We start from the raw sequence: 18593 nt of genomic DNA on the forward strand, positions 1-18593 counted from the left end.
CACATCAAATATGGATTTCTATCAAACTGTGTGGAGATAGATTAGACCCATGATGAAGGCGACAAGTAAATGATCAATGTAAAATCATTAATGTCGTCTCTTTGTCTATTTTTCATCATCAGAGAAATCTGAATGTATTGATTCTTGTCCGATAACTGTAAGGGTTCGAATCACTAAACCTCGAATCATAACAACTGATCCCCCTATCTTGTGATGGGCGAACATAGTTTTCCTAACTAGTCGACTAGTGTTCGTAACTAATATAATCGAACGCACTTTCGGTCTTAACGCATTTCACAGAGTCGGCCCTTGGAAAGGTCCGAACTATAGCTACCTAGCTCAATCCCGTGGTTCGATATTTCCGACTAATTGACATTCGGTTTTATTTAGTTGGCGAAAAGTCGAATGAAAACCCCGCTAATCGAAGTTCAGCCAGGCGGCAAATTCTATCGGCGAATCAATTGTGTTCCGCGTACTCGATTCAGCAACTCGCAATAGCAAAAACGACTCTGCGCGAATCCCAATGGTTTATAAGCTTTTGTAATATTAATGATGGCGATAATGATAGAGTTACTGCGGTGGAAATATCTAACAATAGATTCTTCATCTACTTTAGTTTCCCGTCGTATTTTAACGATCTCAAAATAAAATTTTTATGCTTTCGTCCTTGTCGCACACAACGTTAGAATATCAACAGTCAGTAGTGTCACTAAAACACGTTTTAGACTCCAATATAGTACTTGAACCGTTACAACGTGATGTAGCGATGCGGAGAATGAGTTTCGTATTTTGCAGTGATAATTGATAACAAGAAAAAAAGAACATGCGACATCGAAGCACTATTAGAGTTGTTTATGGCTTCGCGAATTTGTTTATCTTCGAATTAATTTTATTCATTTCATCGTGTAATAGTTTAGTAGAGAATATATACTTCATTCCTGAGTTTATGGACGGATTAGAACTGGACGGACCGTACATCGCTGATTTCAGGAGAAACGACCACTTCGGCTGTGTTATAGAGTGCAACCTTCGTCCGAATTGTCTTTCGAGCAATTATCATCCGACGCTAAAACTCTGTCAGCTCTCTGACAAAGACGCTTGCAACGCAAAACTGGTGCCATCGAATCATACGGTTGTACCCACGTTCAAGGTGAGCCTTTATACGAACCACTATTTCTACATATATACATCAAAGATTATTTCAAAAAAATCATAAACATTGATGAAACTCTCTGTCCGTGTTGTAAACATTGAATATGAAATTCCAGACTAAGATAAAAAGATACAATCCAAAATGTTTCAGTATTCTTGAAGATGACTAACTAAAGAATCTAATGAATATTAGCTCAAAGAAAACATTTTGGGTTCTTTTCTATTCTTAGCATGGGGGTCTATATGTAAAGCCCAACGCACACGGCACCGAAAAAACGTTTTTTCCTCGTGAAAACAACGTTTTCGATGTTTTTTGCTATGCTGTGTGCGGGGGAGGCAAAACACAAAACGCCGAACTGAAAAACGTGAAACAAATGTTTTGCCGTGTGCGTTGGGCTTTAAGAAACGGGTATTCACTTATTCTGTCTTTATCAGTAATTGTTTTGTTGGGGTACTTTCACTAACTACATTTTACCCGTGTCTGAACTACCAAACCTTGGATCATGCGCTCTAAAACGATGCCCATGAAAGCAGGTTTGGCTTAAGTTGAAATTAGTTTCAACTGGGAATCCTAGGATGACTTTATCATATAATATCATATTATATTATATCATTATTTACCATCAAAGAAAGCCACGCCTATACAGCCTTTTAGTTTTGATATTTAATGCCCTTTGAGAAAAATGTGTAACTTAACGCGACTCTCTGAATGGTTCTTTATCAGTGTGCTGCCCGTGTACAGAGTGCAGTGACTGATCTAATGATGATCTGTCTTAAAATTTGTCTTAAAATAGTGATTCACCCTGTTGGTTATTTGATTTATCAGATTTCTATTGATTTGGTGCTCCTTACAAACCGCACCAATCATGCCGGGAGCAAAACAGGGGGTTTGATTTTGAAATCGGAAATCGAATGCAAATATATAGCTAACTGTGTATTGACCGGTGGTCGAATTTACAGAATTTTCTGTTTAAATTGAAGTACATAATTGGAATTTTCGGTTCCGGTTCATTAAATAATCTTCTGATTTATACATATGAAATTTCTTGAAATAGGATTTCGGTCTGGCGTTGTCTGGTGGTATGTATCGGTTTTCCTAAGCGTTGTCGGGTGGTATTACATATATTTCAATGCATGTAAATATATATGAAATTTCCGATAAAAATTAGAAATTCTATGTGCGGAGAAGAGTTTTTTTTTCGTTTTTTTATCTTTGAGGAAGCGAATACTGATATACGTACTATCACAAGTGAATTCGGTGCAAATCATATTCGTTAGAACAATAGTTTTATCGAATATATTCAGCCTGGCACATGCTTGTTGTGGGTTGAAAACGTGTGTTTTTATTGGCTAATTACTTCTTTCACTAATTATATGTTGAACACAGGAATGAATCGAGAACTTATAGTCGTTGTCGTTAATATTTTATTCATAAACGATATGCTTGTATTAGTCCGCTGCGCTCTGAATCAGCTACTGAATGTACGTTCTAATTTACAGTTTTTTAACGCCGTTGCTCGAAAATAGAATTTAACTAAACTCATTAACATTAATGGTTCAATTTCCTCAATTTCATTACTCCCGCGGCTCATTGATTTATTAGGTAGGCCTATTCTATTACTATATATATATGGTAGCAAGTATGTGTTTATTACTAATGTACAGTCGGTCGGTAACGCTAGAGGAGCACTTTCAGTTTTGACGTTACTTCAATGAGCCACTCACACATGCTTGACGGCCAAATATGCAATCTGAAAAATGACCTAATAATCTTTCCATACCGGCCCCGTTTTCATGATAATGTAAAAACCAAATCTTTAGGGTGTGAGACGTGAGGGATCTATAGAAAATTTACGTTCAATATCTAGAATTTCCGTCAAAAATGTAATCCTTGAAAAGCTCAGCTAGATGTTGATCCATTCGTTTTTTTTTTTTAGGAACAAGAATTTCCTCGCTGTTGTAAAGAGTTGTGGCTAGCAGACGATCAGCCCGATCAAGAACACGTGATTTACTACCAGAGAATCACCCCGATGCGTTTATTCTGTTATCAGAAATATTCTGAATTCATCACTTTAAAAACTGGATCGTCTGAAAACTACATCGATTGCTACGGAAGTACTTGGCCCGAACATGGATTTTCTAGATTCACAAAAATACGGTTAGATCCGATGGTACGTGTAAACTAAGCCCTCTTCCTTGGCTATTTAGATGTTTAAGGTTAACATTTATTCAAAATGAATTGTCGTAAAATTATGCGCTCCAAAATTATATATGCTCAAAGTGATCAGAATTTCCGAGATCGATTGCACTCTCAATATATACTTGGATTAAAGAACAATCTAATCAGCTCATTTGGCTTCTTATCAAATACCAGTATTTAAGTCAATTTTGTTTCTAGTCAATCTTACTACTTAAGGCCAATCTAATTTTGGTTCTATATTGCAATACCAATGGTGGCTGATTCGGGCCATTAAATAGAATACCTGGTATGTAAATAAGGGTGCCAGAACGCCGGAACGCCAAAACGAAATAAAACGTCAAATTTTCTTTAAAAATCTGTTTTGGCACACCAAAACAAAGAAATTCCGTTTTCGCGCCCCCACCAAAACGAACTTTCATTTTGGCGGCTCCACCAAAACAACGAAAAACGTCGAAATTTCTCTAAAAATACGTTTTGGCGCGCCAAAACAAAGATTATTCAGCCACCATAATTACCAGTCTGAGTTTATCCCGGACTTGGTAATTTTTAGCACATTGTACCCTGGGCATTTTACTACTGATTTGTCGATATTTTCTGCAGACGCTGGAAGTTAAAAGGAATGATTTGACGTTCGCAACGAATCCATCCACAGGGAAGCTATATCAATACGGCCATTCATGCGACTGTGACAGTAACCGAGATGGCTTGACAAAAATGAATTTAGAACAAACCGGATTCAAATTTGCCGGAAAAGTAAGTTTACAAGCAAAATCGTACCAACTTTCAATAGCAAAACAATGATGTTAAGGATTGAGTTTCATGTCGACTTCGACTCGAGGGTTGAAATATTAGATATTGACCGAGGATACAGTTATTTCGAGGATATTTCCACGGTAAACACCAAACTTGGCACGATAGTTTACGCGAAACTATTTTTTTCTGTTTTTTTTTTCAGCCGCAATACGTGAACAGTGGATATCGACCGAGTATGCAGATATTAAAGGCCACAGATACGATCAGTCTTGTGAAATGTAACGGCCGTTGTGCTTACTGCAAACTAAAAAATCCTCTCAAACTTGCGATTGTATGAATTTAATGCTCTATTTCTCTCTTGAAACAGTAATGTTTGTCGTTCACTTTGCTCTAAGTGTCATGTTCTACGATTGTGGTGAGTTTCAAGGTCATCATTTTTTGTAAATGTGTATAAAAATGGAATAAAAAATCATATTATGCAAATTCTATGTTAATGAATCTGCCTCAAAATGTAATTCGAAAAGTAGATACGTAAATGCATGGTTGATCATCGCAAGGTTCGTAGGATGTACATATTAAAAATAAATCAATTATAAAAACTGATGACATTATTCGTCTATTCGTTTTGAAAAGGAAAAGTAATAACCACAGGAAGGAGGTCATGTGTATGTTCTTCGAGTGTTCGTATAACAACACAAAAAGCCGCAAGTTTATGGAGCTGTATACACTGTACACAGCTTAGTGTCCACGCCGCCACGTGCTCTTAATACACAGGTCCACCGCAAAGTTGAGGTACCGGTATTGCGTGGCGTTCTATGGCGAAAATACGTACGTATTCCTTTAAGTAATTCAGAGCTGTTTTAATAGTTGATTATGGGATCGGGGGATGACCTATAGCATGTTAGCTATGTTCCTGGAAAACCTTGAGAGTTACAGTCATAGTAGATGCGGGTTGTTTTTCCAGTTAAAACTATTTGCAGTTTCAATCACAAGCCGAAAGCACAGGGGCTCGTAAAAGTTATAGGGTGAATAGTTAGTAGGCCATATCATATCTCTCGTTCGAGTCCCCGATATTGGATGACAGGTGTTATTTATCAATAGTATAAGCTACTAAGTAACTATTTACCCCCAAACTTCAAATACGAACCCCAGGTGCCCGACATAATGCGCCAGAACAGATTCCAGATTTGATAGAGACCGATCGAGACCTCCCTTCTTTCATTAGTTGTATTTCTATGTAGACGTGTCGAGATGCCTCCAAGAAAGAAAGCGAAGACTTCAGTAGAGAAGCCGGCGAGTAGCGCGGCGGCGGCGGCGAATAAATCAACCGAAAGTGTTTCCTATTCTCATTGGCTCATAAAATCGGAACCGGAAAGCAGATTAGAGAAGGGTATCGACGTTAAATTCGGCATCGAGGATCTGAAGAATGAGCCGGAGCAGACCGCGTGCTGGGACGGAGTCAGGAACTATCAGGCGCGAAACTTCATGCGACTGATGAAAGTTGGACAACGAGCGTTTTTCTATCACAGCAATTGTAAACCACCGGGTGTTATTGGAATTGTTGAGATTGTCAAAGAAAGCTACGTCGATCATACCCAGTTCGATAAGAAAGATCCCCATTTTGACCCTTCCAGTAAACGGGAGAACCCGAAGTGGTCTATGGTCGATGTCAAATTCATTCGTATGCTAAAACGATATATTCCCTTACACGAGTTGAAACGGTTGCATCTCGAACATAAGCAACGCGAGGGTCCTCTCGCAAACCTAGCTCTCTTCACTAAAGCGAGGTTATCGGTACAACCATTAACTACTGACGAATGGGATTTCATTTTGAGTTTGGAAGATGAAGAGCCTTGAATGAACTTTAGAGACTTCTTCTCAAGGAGGTCAGATCGACAAAGAATTATTGCCTGAGAAAAATAAACCTTTAAAAATAAAGCTTTAATTAATTACATACAAATAATATGTTTATTTTGATACTTAAAAATTAACAATACATGATACAATCAAATACAGTGTACTACAATAAAATACTTATTATCATTTCAGTTATTTTTATTGTTAAGTTATAATGATGTAGACATCAAATTTAGACGGTTCAGAATCAGCAGCTTTGATTATGTTTATAAATTCCATACATTCTTTACGATTCAATTCGCGACGACCGAAATTAGGGGACGGACACAAGTTGACTTGTTTGGAAGGAATCTGATTAACTAGTAAAATGAAAATATGGCAAATAGAAAGAAACGACCTTTTTGTTTGAATGACTAGTGTTTTAGTTACAGTTCATAATCATCGCTCTAGACACTGGATCTAGCTCCACAGTCGTTGATAAATGTGAACCCTTCAGTTAACATCAGTTCATTTCGGATGTAATTATAATCAAATTTGGACCATGAACTGTAGAACACGTAGATCCACACGTAACTATTCAATTAATTTCCCACCGTGAACTGCTAACTGTAAAACCTACTAAAACCAACTAAATTGGAGTTAAATTAATTGAGACAGAATCAAATGAAATGCACTTTTACATGAATAAATACATGTAAAATAATTCATTAACTAGATTAGTTTTTGATGAGCTGCAGAAATAATTAGACACACGCTTAGAATAAAATCACACATCAGAATAATAGAAAGCGAGTTCACCAACCACAAATCTATCAAAAAACGTCCATATTGTACGAATTATACATAGATTTTACAAGACGTTTCCATCGAATTACAGGAAGACACTTCCAACACGCTCATTATGCATCAGATAAGACATTCCTTTGTGTCAGTCTTCTAAGCATTTTCTGGCGTATACATGAACACGTTGATTACTAAGAGCCTTCACATTTGTATATGATAAATGACAATACATACTTTCCTTAATAAATGGCTAGATATAAATTTATAGTAAAAGATAATAAGTGATACCGGTATGTATAGATGACTGTCTTACAAAGTTTTAACAACAACAATTTTACAGAAAGAATTTCAGGTACAAAATTTTATCTGAAATTTGTATAGCACCTATATACTAACTATGCAGCAGACTCCGTTCAAAGTCGGATCCGTTGAACTCAAGAGCTGGATGTTCCTTGTTGATATATTTTTGCGACACTACGTACATATTAAATACCCGGTATGAAACATCCAAACTCAGTCGGACATTTTTCTGGTCCGACTAACGCGGTGTCTACTGCATTTCACTGCAGGGTCACTCAAAGTTCAGATTTTTTCATGCTTCCATCTTCTGAATCAGTGCTGCTTCCCATTTGTAACAATAACGCGTTCCTATTTCCTGTAATATTTAAAGACCGAATTATAGACGAATGTACTGCAAACCCAAGTCATACATACCTTTATACCATATATACCTTTTATATTCAGTGAACTGTGGACGGCTGATTCAGAATCATCTGTAAATCTGGGCTCATCTGAAAACAAGTGATTACAGTGTAGAACAGCCACACTGACTCGGACGTGGAGAATAGATGATAAAATTAATCCTAGCTTCATACAAATTAAAAGGATTAAAAACTTGATTTATTCATCGTATCAAAAATCAAAAGAAAATTAGTTTCGAAATCTCTCTTAAAGACCATCATCAGGTGCGAAAATACTGAAATTTCGTTTTAGATTTATGTACTACTAGTGGTCATGGTAAGTGAATAATAGTGAGGCCACAGAACTCGGGTTGTGAAATACACTCATAGCTTTATAATGAAACTCACTAAGAATATCACTGATTTCTCTTTCAATTTCAGCATTTACATCTACTACATCATCCTCTCCATCACTGGATTCACTACTGCTCTCTTTGGGATAACTAAAAACGTCTGGCTCTTCCAACTCATCAAACGACACTGCCTTTAACTTCGCCTTCTGAATTCAACAGAATTAGACTCTTCACAGAAGAAAACAGAGAGAAGAGACAATACTAACTATAAAGAATGATTTTGAACTTAATTACCCCTGGTTTCCTAAATGAGCTCCTTTTCCGAACTGATTTACCATCTTGGTCGATGACAGTTGTAAATTCACGAGTGAAATAATGATTATCGGGATCAACGTGTGGCATTTCTTCAGGAGCATCAGATACATCAATCTCGGAGTCTTTCATATCCATCGCCTGTTTATCAAAATAATAAATGATAATCATGCACTATAAATTATGATTTAAGGTGGTGTTTATATATATATATATATATAAACCTGATTAGGAAATCGTTCGCCAAATGCTTGTCTCGTTGTATGTGGATCTACATGTTGATGATGACGATGGTGATGATGTTGATGTATGTGACTCTCACTAGGTGGCGTCTCCGGAGACCCGAGGGACATATCATCGTCCCAATCATCGAACTTCATTGTAACCGCGCCAATACCAACTTTCTTCTTCCCGGTCGGGCTATCTTGCGAAGTTTCAGAATTAGAAATTGAATTTATGATGGATGGCATCAGTGCATCAGTAGAATCTGAAACAAAACAAAGTATATCAGAGCCACAAGAAGAGGGTGAGAGAAAAAAGTAACTAGTAAAGTTGGTGAGTACCTTGTTGACTAGAGGTGTGGGTTTCATTGTGCATGGATTGGTTGTAAGTGATTGGAAAGTGAATTGTTTGTTTGGAAGGTGATTCTAATTCATCCTCAGTGCGTTCAGTTTCCGGTAGATTAGTTGGAATGTAAGGTGTTGTAGTACCTCCTGACAGAAGTAGATCCTGCGGGAATGATGATGAAGCCGGCGGATCCTCGGTATCCGGGGATACAGTAATTGGTTCGAATGCAGCAGTTGGTACCGGTATCATCATCAGTGGAGATGGAGCTCTCGGTGGTTGATTTATTTGTAACTCGTTTGAGTTTTTCATCTGATTTTGCGAAGTTAAGTTATCGACTTCGAAATCGTACAAATCAGAAATGACATTCGGGTGCATGAGAGCATTGTTTGTTTCTTCAGGTGCCGATAGTTGTGTCAACGGTGGGATAGCTGCTGATAGTTGTGTAGCTTCAGATTGTTGTGTATCAACTGTAAGTTGTAATGTGTCTGGAAGTGGGTTGATGATACTCTTTGATACTTCGGGTTTCTGCTCATCTTTATTTCCCCACGCAATAGTCTCCTCGTTTGTATCAGTGAGTTTAATCGATGTTCTTGGTTTTACTGATGGTTTTATCATCATCTCTTCGATGACCTGGTTGGAAATTACAGGTTCAACAGTAACCACTGTTGGCTGTTCTTTGGGCATCATTTGTTCCCATCTTTTATCAAAAGCGGCTACATCAGCATCTTCCTGCGATTGTTTAAGCTGTTTAAGAAGCTCATGGATCTCAGAAAGAGATTTACGATTTGCAGGTTCTTCAGTCCAACATGTCAACATTACTTCATATCTACAACACAAAGGTACATAGAAGTTCAGATACGGACTACAGTTTAAGTTTAACTGATACAATTAAAAAAGGTTCTAAAGATGATGATAACGTAGAACGTAGTTTATGAAGGGAACCACAGGTCTTAAGAAAGCAATGAAGAAATCAAGAAGATCTTCAGAAGTGTTCATTATGTTATTTGAGTTGTGTCTTACAGTTTCTCTTTATGTTTCACAAGTCCTACAGGTGATGGTAAGATAAACCGCTCTTTCGACAGGATCTTCTGAATCAAATCACTGTCTGAAATATTATCATACGGCAATTTCCCGAAATGAACCATCTCCCAAAGAGCCACACCGAACGACCTGAAATTGTTTACCATACAGAACAATGTCATTAGAATATCAATGAAGTATGATATGCAAGCAGTCAAGTCCCTGTACTTACCATACATTAGCTTTCTTGTCGATTTTGTTCATGTAAATCTGTCCTAGATTAGAATGAATAGACTCTGGTGCACACCATCTCAGAGGAATCGGGTTACCCAGTGAAAAGTGGTAGTCATCCTGCAAGAGACATAATCACTTAAGGTATTTGATCGCCAAACAAGAGCAAATTATCATACAAATTTTCATAATGTATGTCTCTCATAATCATACAGGGTCCCTACAGATCAGTCATTCCTGGATATAAGGAGTTTTCAAGGAGTTCTAAAGGAAAAAATTTCATATTCTAAGGAAGCATCTGCATCACTTTCTCATTACCCAATAATACTGCTTATCTCGGTAAGCCATTGATTCAATGATATTGTAGGCACATCTTCCCACAACCAATATTTCGTTTCTAATTCAATTACCACCTAATTGGTTAAAAATAATCCAGGTCCCAACTGTATCGATTTAAGGGGAGTCTACTATACAACTAAGACCAGCCAAAAATTTCTGATTGACTATTTCTCAAAATTGAAGGAGTTTTGGGCATTATGTTCAAACTTAAGATGTTTCAAGCACCTGTAAAAGCATTTTCCGTTTTGAAGGAGTTTTCATGGAATCAAGGAGTCGTAGGGACCCTGTCATATATGGATTGGTGCTAAAGATAGAATCCACGTGTAATCAAGTGTGTCACACGTACTATAGGGATTTCTACAACTGCTGCTGATGTGATGAAGAATTCAACATTGTGTAATGAGGTAGATATTCACAGCTGGGTTTTAGAAAGAATTAATCACCAATAGGAAAAATCATTATGATGAATAGTTTTAGTGCAAAGTGCTCTTCTGGATATATTTTCAATTGCTGTTAAGAAGAAGACACACCAGGAATGGTTGGAAAATCTGACAAACACAAGATATTGAATCAAAATGGTTATTAGTTAAGCATGATATACAATCATTTTAGACAAGCCATTGCATGATGGCCGCCTTAATAATTCATCCATGATGATTCTACAGAGGCAGTCATCTTTATGGAAGGAAAAATAGTAAGCACTAAATGATAGAGCAATATTTAGCATTTCTACTAGTATCATTAGCTCATATGCTTGTCTTCAATTATCATTTAATTGTTTGCCACATATGATTCATTAATCACTCGATTATTTGCGGGATACATTGAATGGAAAATAGGCTGCCATCAATTTTTCATTATATTTTCATTGACTGATTATTGAGTACTGTAATATATGAAAGTTTCAAAAAAGCAAGATGATCTCATTAGATCGAAGCAGGTTAGAAGGGTTGCACATGCTGGAACATAAACCTTATAAGTCTCCTCAGAAATGCCATAATCGCCTATTTTAATAGACATATCAATAGACACCATGCAGTTTCTTAATGCGAAATCACTGAAAAATGAACCGACATGCGAAATACAATAACATAGCTTTTATACAAACTACCAGATTAAGAGGGCATGACATTACACATTATATGTTTCATTTATAGCGTATTTCATAGTTTTATCACATCGAATTGCAGGTAACTTACTGGTGAATGAAGTTATGTTGATGAAGACAATATAAACCAGCAGCTAAATCACACGAATACTTCAACAACGTTCCACGGATATTGAACGAATTTATTTCGTTTTTACGCTTCAACAAAAAAGCTTTTAAATCTCCCTACAAATATAGACAAACGTCCCGAAATCAATGCGTATTTTGTCTCACGAGGAAAGTTTTAATGGGAACAATAAGATACGTACCAATGGGAAGTATTCCATAATGATCAGATATGGAACGTTTTCCGTACAAACACCAAGAATTCTCATCAAATTCTGATGATCCAATTCCCTAGAATTTAAAATATCAAGATTAATCACAAAACATCCTTTCAATTATGGGCTGCATGGCCTGAGTGGGCCGGTGTATATAGATAGATTATTACCATATAGCAGACTACTGTTACCTGTAAGGAATGTTATCCATCATGAATCGATATTGTTCATCCTGTGTCGCGGTCGGTTCAAGCATTTTTATGGCTACTTTCGACTTCCTCATTCCCATCACAATCCTTTGAGCTTCAGCCTGTAAAACGCGCCCGAACCAACCACTTCCGAGTTCTTTAATAAACTGTATCTGTGAACGAGGGAACTGTTTCTCCTTCGCTGCAACAATTAAGCATCACATAAATCACTACGAGATAGCTAATTATATAAACGGCCCATCCTCCAAAGGCAAGGTTTGAAGGTCGTACCAAAGTATTTAGAGCAATTTTATTCAAAAGAGCATCCTCTTTAGACTGTAGAAGTACCATTTTCCAGATTTTTGACAAAGTTTTGCCTTTTCTTTACAGAAACCGACTTAAAATAAATTCAACTTCAATAATTATGAGGGTCTCATCACAGACCCCCTGAATCCACTCTAGTAGCACATTATACCTGATAACTCCTCAGTGCCAAGGTTTTGACTGGCACTCCTCGCGATACGAGGATGTAAAGTACATTGACCGAAATCCCTCGGCAGGATTGAAGCGGAACGTGGCTCTTCATTAACGACAACCACCGCTGGCGCCACCTTCTCATTCAGATTCAAACTACCCGTCATGTCATTTCTAGTTACAGTGTATGTTCCTTGTGGTGAATCAACATCTTCACTGTGCTGCTGATGCTGTTCATCTTCAAATCTCTGCAAATAAGTCATGAATATGGTCACCTAAATCAAAACCTTGGTTCACCCCGACACCAACCCGCAGTATCCTAATCTATATCTGGTATATACCTACGTAGAACAAATGAGTTTGCACTAGCCTTCTTAGGGGAGTAGGATTTTGATTCTGGATGCCAGCCTTAGATAAGCCCCTGTTAGTACAGGGGAGGGCTGAGGCCTTCAGATTCTCTCTACTCTGCTTAGTAGGCCTATACCTGATCGTTGGTAGAAAGCTTTTTATAATCGGATGGGCTTGTCAATATCTAGAATCATGAAACTCTGTCTCGGGTTACTAACTACATGTATAAAGTAAAATAAACGCTGAAATGGTACTTTGCTCACCTCGAATTTGAACTGTTTGTAACAACATAAACAAACAACAATCGTGAAAGTGGCTCCGAGAAGCGACGCTAATGATCCAATTATAATTATTATAATCACTCCACCATCACTGCTGGCTTCATCAATCATCTTCAACTGCAAACCAATCAACCGACCGAACAACAAGTCAAGAATAAAACAATTTTTGACGATCAACTATCTCTAATTACGATCTTGGAAGCTCATGCACTAAGTTACGCAGTGTGACATTGACTGCCAGCTCATCAATGTATAGTAACAGAAATATGGGTAAATATGACTTGTCATTGAGTGAAACCAACTTCACGAGAAAGAAGAACGGATAATAATTTGTTTATGTTTTGTTTATTTAGTATAAGGGAGGCGTACATCCACCATTTTGAACGCAGCGTTCTCGTTGCACATGGTTTATCTCGCGAGAATTCAGTCAAAATAAAAATCCAATAAAACTTTCTTATTGACTTAGCAGAAATATCTATTTCCTATGTGTTAGGGAAAATAAACTTCAGACAATTGAAACTGTCCAGGTTTGAATATATATATATAAATAGCCTAATAATTAGAAAGTAGAAAGGGTTCGAATGCCACTTTTATCTAGGTTTTTTAACCAGACTCCCCGATATTTTCAATACGATATTTTTTCCACATGATAATTACAAAACATTTGATATTAAATTATTAGGAACTGCATGAGTCGCACTATTTCGATTAGTTTATGAATTAACGATTTTCGCCGCCACTAGGTGGTGCTTCGGGACATTTGCCATTTTTCTAGTCTCCAAATATTTTGACCACAGGGGCTCGTTACGATAGCTGGGGGTCCAAAATCAAAGATTTGACCCAGTATCCTAGGTACCACCTATAAAAAAAGAAAAGGGAGCTAACATTTTGACATACTAGAATTGACCTTCTCATTTCAATCGCTCATAACTTCGTAACCCATCAACCGATTCGCTCGAAATTGGTTTCGTTTCATTCCTAAGAGGTTACTTTTTCGTTTGAGACCTTCCGCGACAAAATCGGATAAGAGACACCCGAGAAATCACGACTCAAATCCGAAAAAACTAGTCAAAATAGCCAAAGCCGGAATTACTAGGACGTCTCGGAGTAGTCGATTCCCGACGAAAAACGATGAGTTGACGCGGTTCCCGGACGTTAATCTTCACATATCATACATCGCTGGAAAGCTTATGAACTGACCTTATTGAAAAATGCGTTTATTTGATAATCCGTTCCGAAACCGGCGACAAGCGAGGTGATAATACGCACCGAACCGATAAATACGCACTTTAAGCGTCACTGAACCGCCATTGAGGGTGTGACGTCACGGGCTCTGAGGACTGATAAATTCGCGATACGTGATTGGTCGACTGAATATGTCAATTATCTAGCGTTGCATGCTGGGATTTCTCATGACGTCACGCAGTTAATGGCGGCCGGAATACACTTGGAAATCGTATTTATCGCATCAATCTGGATTATCAGCTCGCCAGTCGCGGGTATCGGAACGGATTATCAAATAAACGCGTCTGTCAATAAGGTCAGTTCATAAGCTTTCCAGCGATGTATGATATGTGAAGATTAACGTCCGGGAACCGCGTCAAATCATCGTTTTTCGTCGTGAATTGAGCACTTCAAGCCGTCCTAGTAATTCCGGCTTTGGATATTTTGACCCGTTTTTTCGGATTTGAGTCGTGATTTCTCGGGCGTCTCCGGTCCGATTTCATCGGGGAAGGTCTCAAACGAAAAAGTCACCTCTTGGGAATGAAACGAATCTAATTTCGTGTAAATCGGTCGATCGGTTACGAAGTTATGAGGGGTTGAAATGAGAAGGTCAATTCTTGTATGTCAAAATGTTAGCTCCCTTTTCTTTTTTTTATAGGTGGTACCTAGGATACTGGGTCAAATCTTAGATTTTGGACCCCCAGCTATCGTAACGAGCCCCTGTGATTTTGACTGATATTTTGATAGCAGAAACCCCTTCACGGCTTCAGGTTCTTATCAAATGATGACGGCAAGGTGCGTTAAAAATCACAAAATGTCTAGCAGCTTATTGATGAACTGTCGGTGCAAACATTCATAGAAAAAGAACTTGAAAAATGAATCAAACGGACCTCGTTTGACGACTACTAATAATTAGTAAATAAAAATCGACTAAATGAATAATGAATAGGGCCTAAGTACTTTCTCTTTTTCCATCTAATTCTTGCCGTCTTTTTTTTTACAGTGGAACGAATAGGAAGCGAGGTCGAGCTGTAGATGATGAAATAGATGAATGTATCCCAATTTCTAAACGAATCAATCGACTTCAAATTGGGTAAATCTGAATATGAGTGAATTCTTATGACTGCTGACTTTTTGGTCTGCCAGTCAGTAGTGGGTGGCTTAGAGATGATGAATTCAATAAATGCAATTTTTCAGGGCTGTTGATCAAAATATGGACGTCTCAAACCACAGTCAATATTCACAATCATCAATGACTGCGCAATCCTCAGATGTAAGTCACCTCTCCCCCTCAGTCAGTCAGTCAGTCAGTCCCATATTCCTCCCTCTCTCTCCTTGTCCCCTCTTTCCTCCCTTGGTTCCCTCTCTCCCCCTCAGTCTCTCTCCTCCCTCAGCACTTCCTCCCTCTTTCCCACTCCCTCTCTTCCCTCAGTCCCCCTCATCCCTCTCTCCCAATCAGTCCCCTCTCCTTGCTCTCCCCTCTGTACCCCTGTCTCCCCCTCTGCGCCCCTCTCCCCCTCTTGTGCCCCTCCCTCCCCCTCTGAATTTTCATTGATGAAATTGTTCTCTTGTTTTTTAGGTAAATTTACAACAACAACAACAACAATACCCGAATTATGCTAAACCGGAAAACTATTTATCACCGTGGCAACAAATGACGAACAATAATTATTTACCATCGCCATCGGCAACAGAGAATAAAAACTATAATGTTAAAACATCGGACGAAATTTATAGTGATTTTAGAGATGTGCCACCAGGGGGCGAGTTGGTGAACGACGAGGAGGAAGGGATGGTTTATGAACCTGAATTAGGAGTTGAAGATAATCCTCACTATTATGATATCAATAACGTTCTGTTTCACGCTCACATTCACAGAACGCAACGACTGAAAATACAATCAAAACATTCATCGTAAAATCACCGAAATCAGTGAAAACAGCGAAAATAATCGCCTCTGGAGATATTTGCATCAACAGTATTTAACTTTTATTTTGCGGTTGAGAATCATTTGCCCCTAGAGGGGGTGTTTTCATTGAGTATATGTGTGCACACTCTGGGGATCAATTCGGGATCCTGTGTAACAGTTTTTGGCTCATTTAGACTTCACATGACTGTACTCGATGAAGACTCCTCCACCTGTGGCTCCCTCTTTTTGAAAGTGTTGTTATTTGGTGTGTTTGCATTGAGAGTATGCGGTGCATGTAACCATACAAGTGTAAACTTCAGTTTACACTTCTATGATGTAACCAGCGAGATTGCAGCAGCACCCTCCCCTCTCATTGTTGAATGTGGTGATGGTGTCTATTATTGTGTGATATTACCTGTTGCCTGTCTGCGGCTCAGTTCCACATCTGTATCAGTAATTCTATAATTAGACCACGGTGGTGGAACTGGACTCATTATCATCTCCCAAATAGATTTAAGATCAACTGAATTGATAAAAGAAAATCTACTAACGAATCTGTTTTTTCCGTGAAACTCACCAACAGGCTGTGCGACTTGAGGTACTAATGTCTATTTATTAATTGATGAGACCTGTTTTTCTTGGATATTTTGCTCACTTTTTGGGGTACATACCTCATTTATGTCTTAACAGAATGCCAAAAATCGCGGACAACAACTGAATATCCGATATATTTCCAGTTCTGTACCAATTAGATGGATTGGCAAAAAGACTCCTTAAGTCCAGTTGAATGAGAGAGAAAATCCTCCATTTTGTCAAATTTCTTGGATTTGAACATTGTTACCATGCCTACGCCACCCTGATTTAGTTGTTGAGACCCCACAAGAAAAATAACTTCATTTCGTAGGCATGGTGACAATGTAAAAATTCAAGAAATTTGACAAAATGGAGGATTTTCTCTCATTCAATTGGACTTAAGGAGTCTTTTTGCCAATCCATCTAATTGGTACAGATCTGGAAATATATCGGATATTCAGTTGTTGTCCGCGATTTTTGGCATTCTGTTAAGACATAAATGAGGTATGTACCCCAAAAAGTAAGCAAAATATCCAAGAAAAACAGGTCTCATCAATTAATAAATAGACATTAGTAATGAGGATGAGGTCTACTGTATAGAAGCAACAGCATGTTAGTTTTTTTAGTGTTTTACAAGTCAGTTGTATCAATCTGTAGCACTGTGTGTTGAATGTAGTAATTTAGAATCGTTTGTTATTTTGTTAAAGCGTTCATCAATTCACTAATTTATTATTGATATATTACGCTAATATTTAATCAATAACGATATCATGCAGATGCATTTAAGTCGAATGCATTAAAACTATTTGTAATATATAAATAAAATCATTATTATTTCACCGAAGAATTCGTCCTATTTTTTCACTATCTTCCGGCAGTTAATATTCAAAGGAAGTGTCCCGGGTGCGATCCCAGGCTTTAGATGGTGATGCCTTATTAAGTATGCTGATTTTGATATGATCGCCACACTGAATTTCCCTGTGATGACTGGTGCAAGGAATTGAAATAAGTTATTTCCGGGAAATATTAATAGATAGTTCTCTATGATGTAGAGTAGGTAATTTAAGTAATATAGAATAGATAATGACTTGATAGGCCTACTAATTCAGGATAGCCTCTGGTGCTGGAGGATAAACAGGTAACTCCCAGGCTCGATATCGGTATATATTGAGACTGATTGAAGTGATTTCGATGCCAAGATGCTTAGCTAGGTCAACATCGGTCACGAATATCTTCGATCAATCTATATGCACTCTCGCAGAAATAAACACGGACATCATACGTAACAAATAAGGAACATATTGACTTTAGTCTTTGTCTTTATTTGTTAATTTTGACAGTTACACAAGTTTCCAATCAGTTTCTCCGTAGACAATAGAGAATGTGTCTATTTGATATTTTCTGAGTGTTTGGAATTCCATTAATGGCCAGCAACGCGAAGAAAAATGGCTTTGATCATTTCAATTTCACCAGAGCCATTGTCTCATGGTTCGTGCGAGACGTTTTCAATTATGTGTCTCGAGAGTGTAATTCCTCATCAGGAGTTTACCTCAGAGAATCTTTAGCCTGGAATTACTATAGAGATCATGAAAACAAACTGATTTGAGGCGCGATAAACACACTCGCTCGCTTGAACAGTTTGTGGCGCTGGGCTTTAAATCTACGGAAAGAAAACAAAAACAATGGTTTATCCGCTGAAATATCGAGGAGTTTGTCGCACATGCGGAGGATGTGGTAAAAACAATAGAAGATCGTTGACTCAGGGCACAGAACGCGATGGTACATGTTACCTATGCAATGGAACGGCCACCGCTGAGATCTTATTGAAGTCAATTCTAAATGTGAAACCTAAACGACCGTCTGATTTCGCCTACACACTCCTGAAGAAAATGAGTAACTTACTACAGAACTCGATTCCGTA

At 38.0% G+C, this 18593-nt stretch overlaps 4 protein-coding genes across 4 annotated transcripts; 3 read left to right on the forward strand and 1 right to left on the reverse strand.

Moving 5' to 3' along the window:
* Positions 1–42: 42 nt before the first annotated feature.
* LOC141903410 (A disintegrin and metalloproteinase with thrombospondin motifs 9-like) lies at positions 43–4872 on the forward strand. Its single transcript, XM_074791519.1, has 6 exons — positions 43–1150; positions 3090–3323; positions 3953–4105; positions 4308–4383; positions 4473–4520; positions 4739–4872. Exons 1-6 carry the CDS (start codon positions 824–826, stop codon positions 4870–4872), a joined length of 972 nt encoding a protein of 323 aa, XP_074647620.1. The 5' UTR covers positions 43–823.
* Positions 4822–6056, forward strand: LOC141903095 (thymocyte nuclear protein 1-like). The gene is made up of 2 exons (XM_074791049.1): positions 4822–4933; positions 5347–6056. Exon 2 carries the CDS (start codon positions 5357–5359, stop codon positions 5960–5962), a length of 606 nt encoding a protein of 201 aa, XP_074647150.1. The 5' UTR covers positions 4822–4933; positions 5347–5356; the 3' UTR covers positions 5963–6056.
* On the reverse strand, positions 6057–14278 carry LOC141903094 (uncharacterized). Its single transcript, XM_074791047.1, has 15 exons — positions 14167–14278; positions 12949–13825; positions 12339–12585; positions 11867–12065; positions 11664–11751; positions 11447–11580; positions 11220–11304; positions 9910–10028; positions 9678–9827; positions 8654–9483; positions 8315–8577; positions 8073–8231; positions 7834–7984; positions 7477–7536; positions 6057–7400 (listed from the first exon to the last, which is right to left on the reverse strand). Exons 2-15 carry the CDS (start codon positions 13075–13077, stop codon positions 7321–7323), a joined length of 2694 nt encoding a protein of 897 aa, XP_074647148.1. The 5' UTR covers positions 13078–13825; positions 14167–14278; the 3' UTR covers positions 6057–7320.
* Positions 14279–14366: 88 nt separating this feature from the next.
* On the forward strand, positions 14367–17509 carry LOC141903096 (uncharacterized). Its single transcript, XM_074791050.1, has 5 exons — positions 14367–14506; positions 14849–14985; positions 15194–15283; positions 15388–15463; positions 15770–17509. The coding sequence occupies exons 2-5, from the start codon at positions 14972–14974 to the stop codon at positions 16106–16108; spliced, it is 519 nt and encodes a 172-aa protein (XP_074647151.1). The 5' UTR covers positions 14367–14506; positions 14849–14971; the 3' UTR covers positions 16109–17509.
* Positions 17510–18593: the final 1084 nt, after the last annotated feature.

Source organism: Tubulanus polymorphus, chromosome 4 (genome assembly GCF_964204645.1).
Source record: "Tubulanus polymorphus chromosome 4, tnTubPoly1.2, whole genome shotgun sequence".
NCBI lineage: Eukaryota > Metazoa > Nemertea > Palaeonemertea > Tubulaniformes > Tubulanidae > Tubulanus > Tubulanus polymorphus.

Coding starts and splice junctions, on each gene's coding strand:
- LOC141903410 (XM_074791519.1), top strand. CDS start 824: ATGCGACATCGAAGCACTATTAGAGTTGTTTATGGCTTCGCGAATTTG. Junction 4,384..4,472: donor TACGATCAGTCTTGTGAAAT/GTAACGGCCGTT, acceptor CTCTTGAAACAG/TAATGTTTGTCGTTCACTTT. Junction 4,521..4,738: donor TGTCATGTTCTACGATTGTG/GTGAGTTTCAAG, acceptor CGTTTTGAAAAG/GAAAAGTAATAACCACAGGA.
- LOC141903095 (XM_074791049.1), top strand. CDS start 5,357: ATGCCTCCAAGAAAGAAAGCGAAGACTTCAGTAGAGAAGCCGGCGAGT.
- LOC141903094 (XM_074791047.1), bottom strand. CDS start 13,077: ATGATTGATGAAGCCAGCAGTGATGGTGGAGTGATTATAATAATTATA. Junction 8,578..8,653: donor CCACACCTCTAGTCAACAAG/GTACTCACCAAC, acceptor GTTTTGTTTCAG/ATTCTACTGATGCACTGATG. Junction 7,537..7,833: donor AGAAATCAGTGATATTCTTA/GTGAGTTTCATT, acceptor ACTTGTTTTCAG/ATGAGCCCAGATTTACAGAT.
- LOC141903096 (XM_074791050.1), top strand. Junction 15,284..15,387: donor ATCAATCGACTTCAAATTGG/GTAAATCTGAAT, acceptor GCAATTTTTCAG/GGCTGTTGATCAAAATATGG. Junction 15,464..15,769: donor TGACTGCGCAATCCTCAGAT/GTAAGTCACCTC, acceptor CTTGTTTTTTAG/GTAAATTTACAACAACAACA.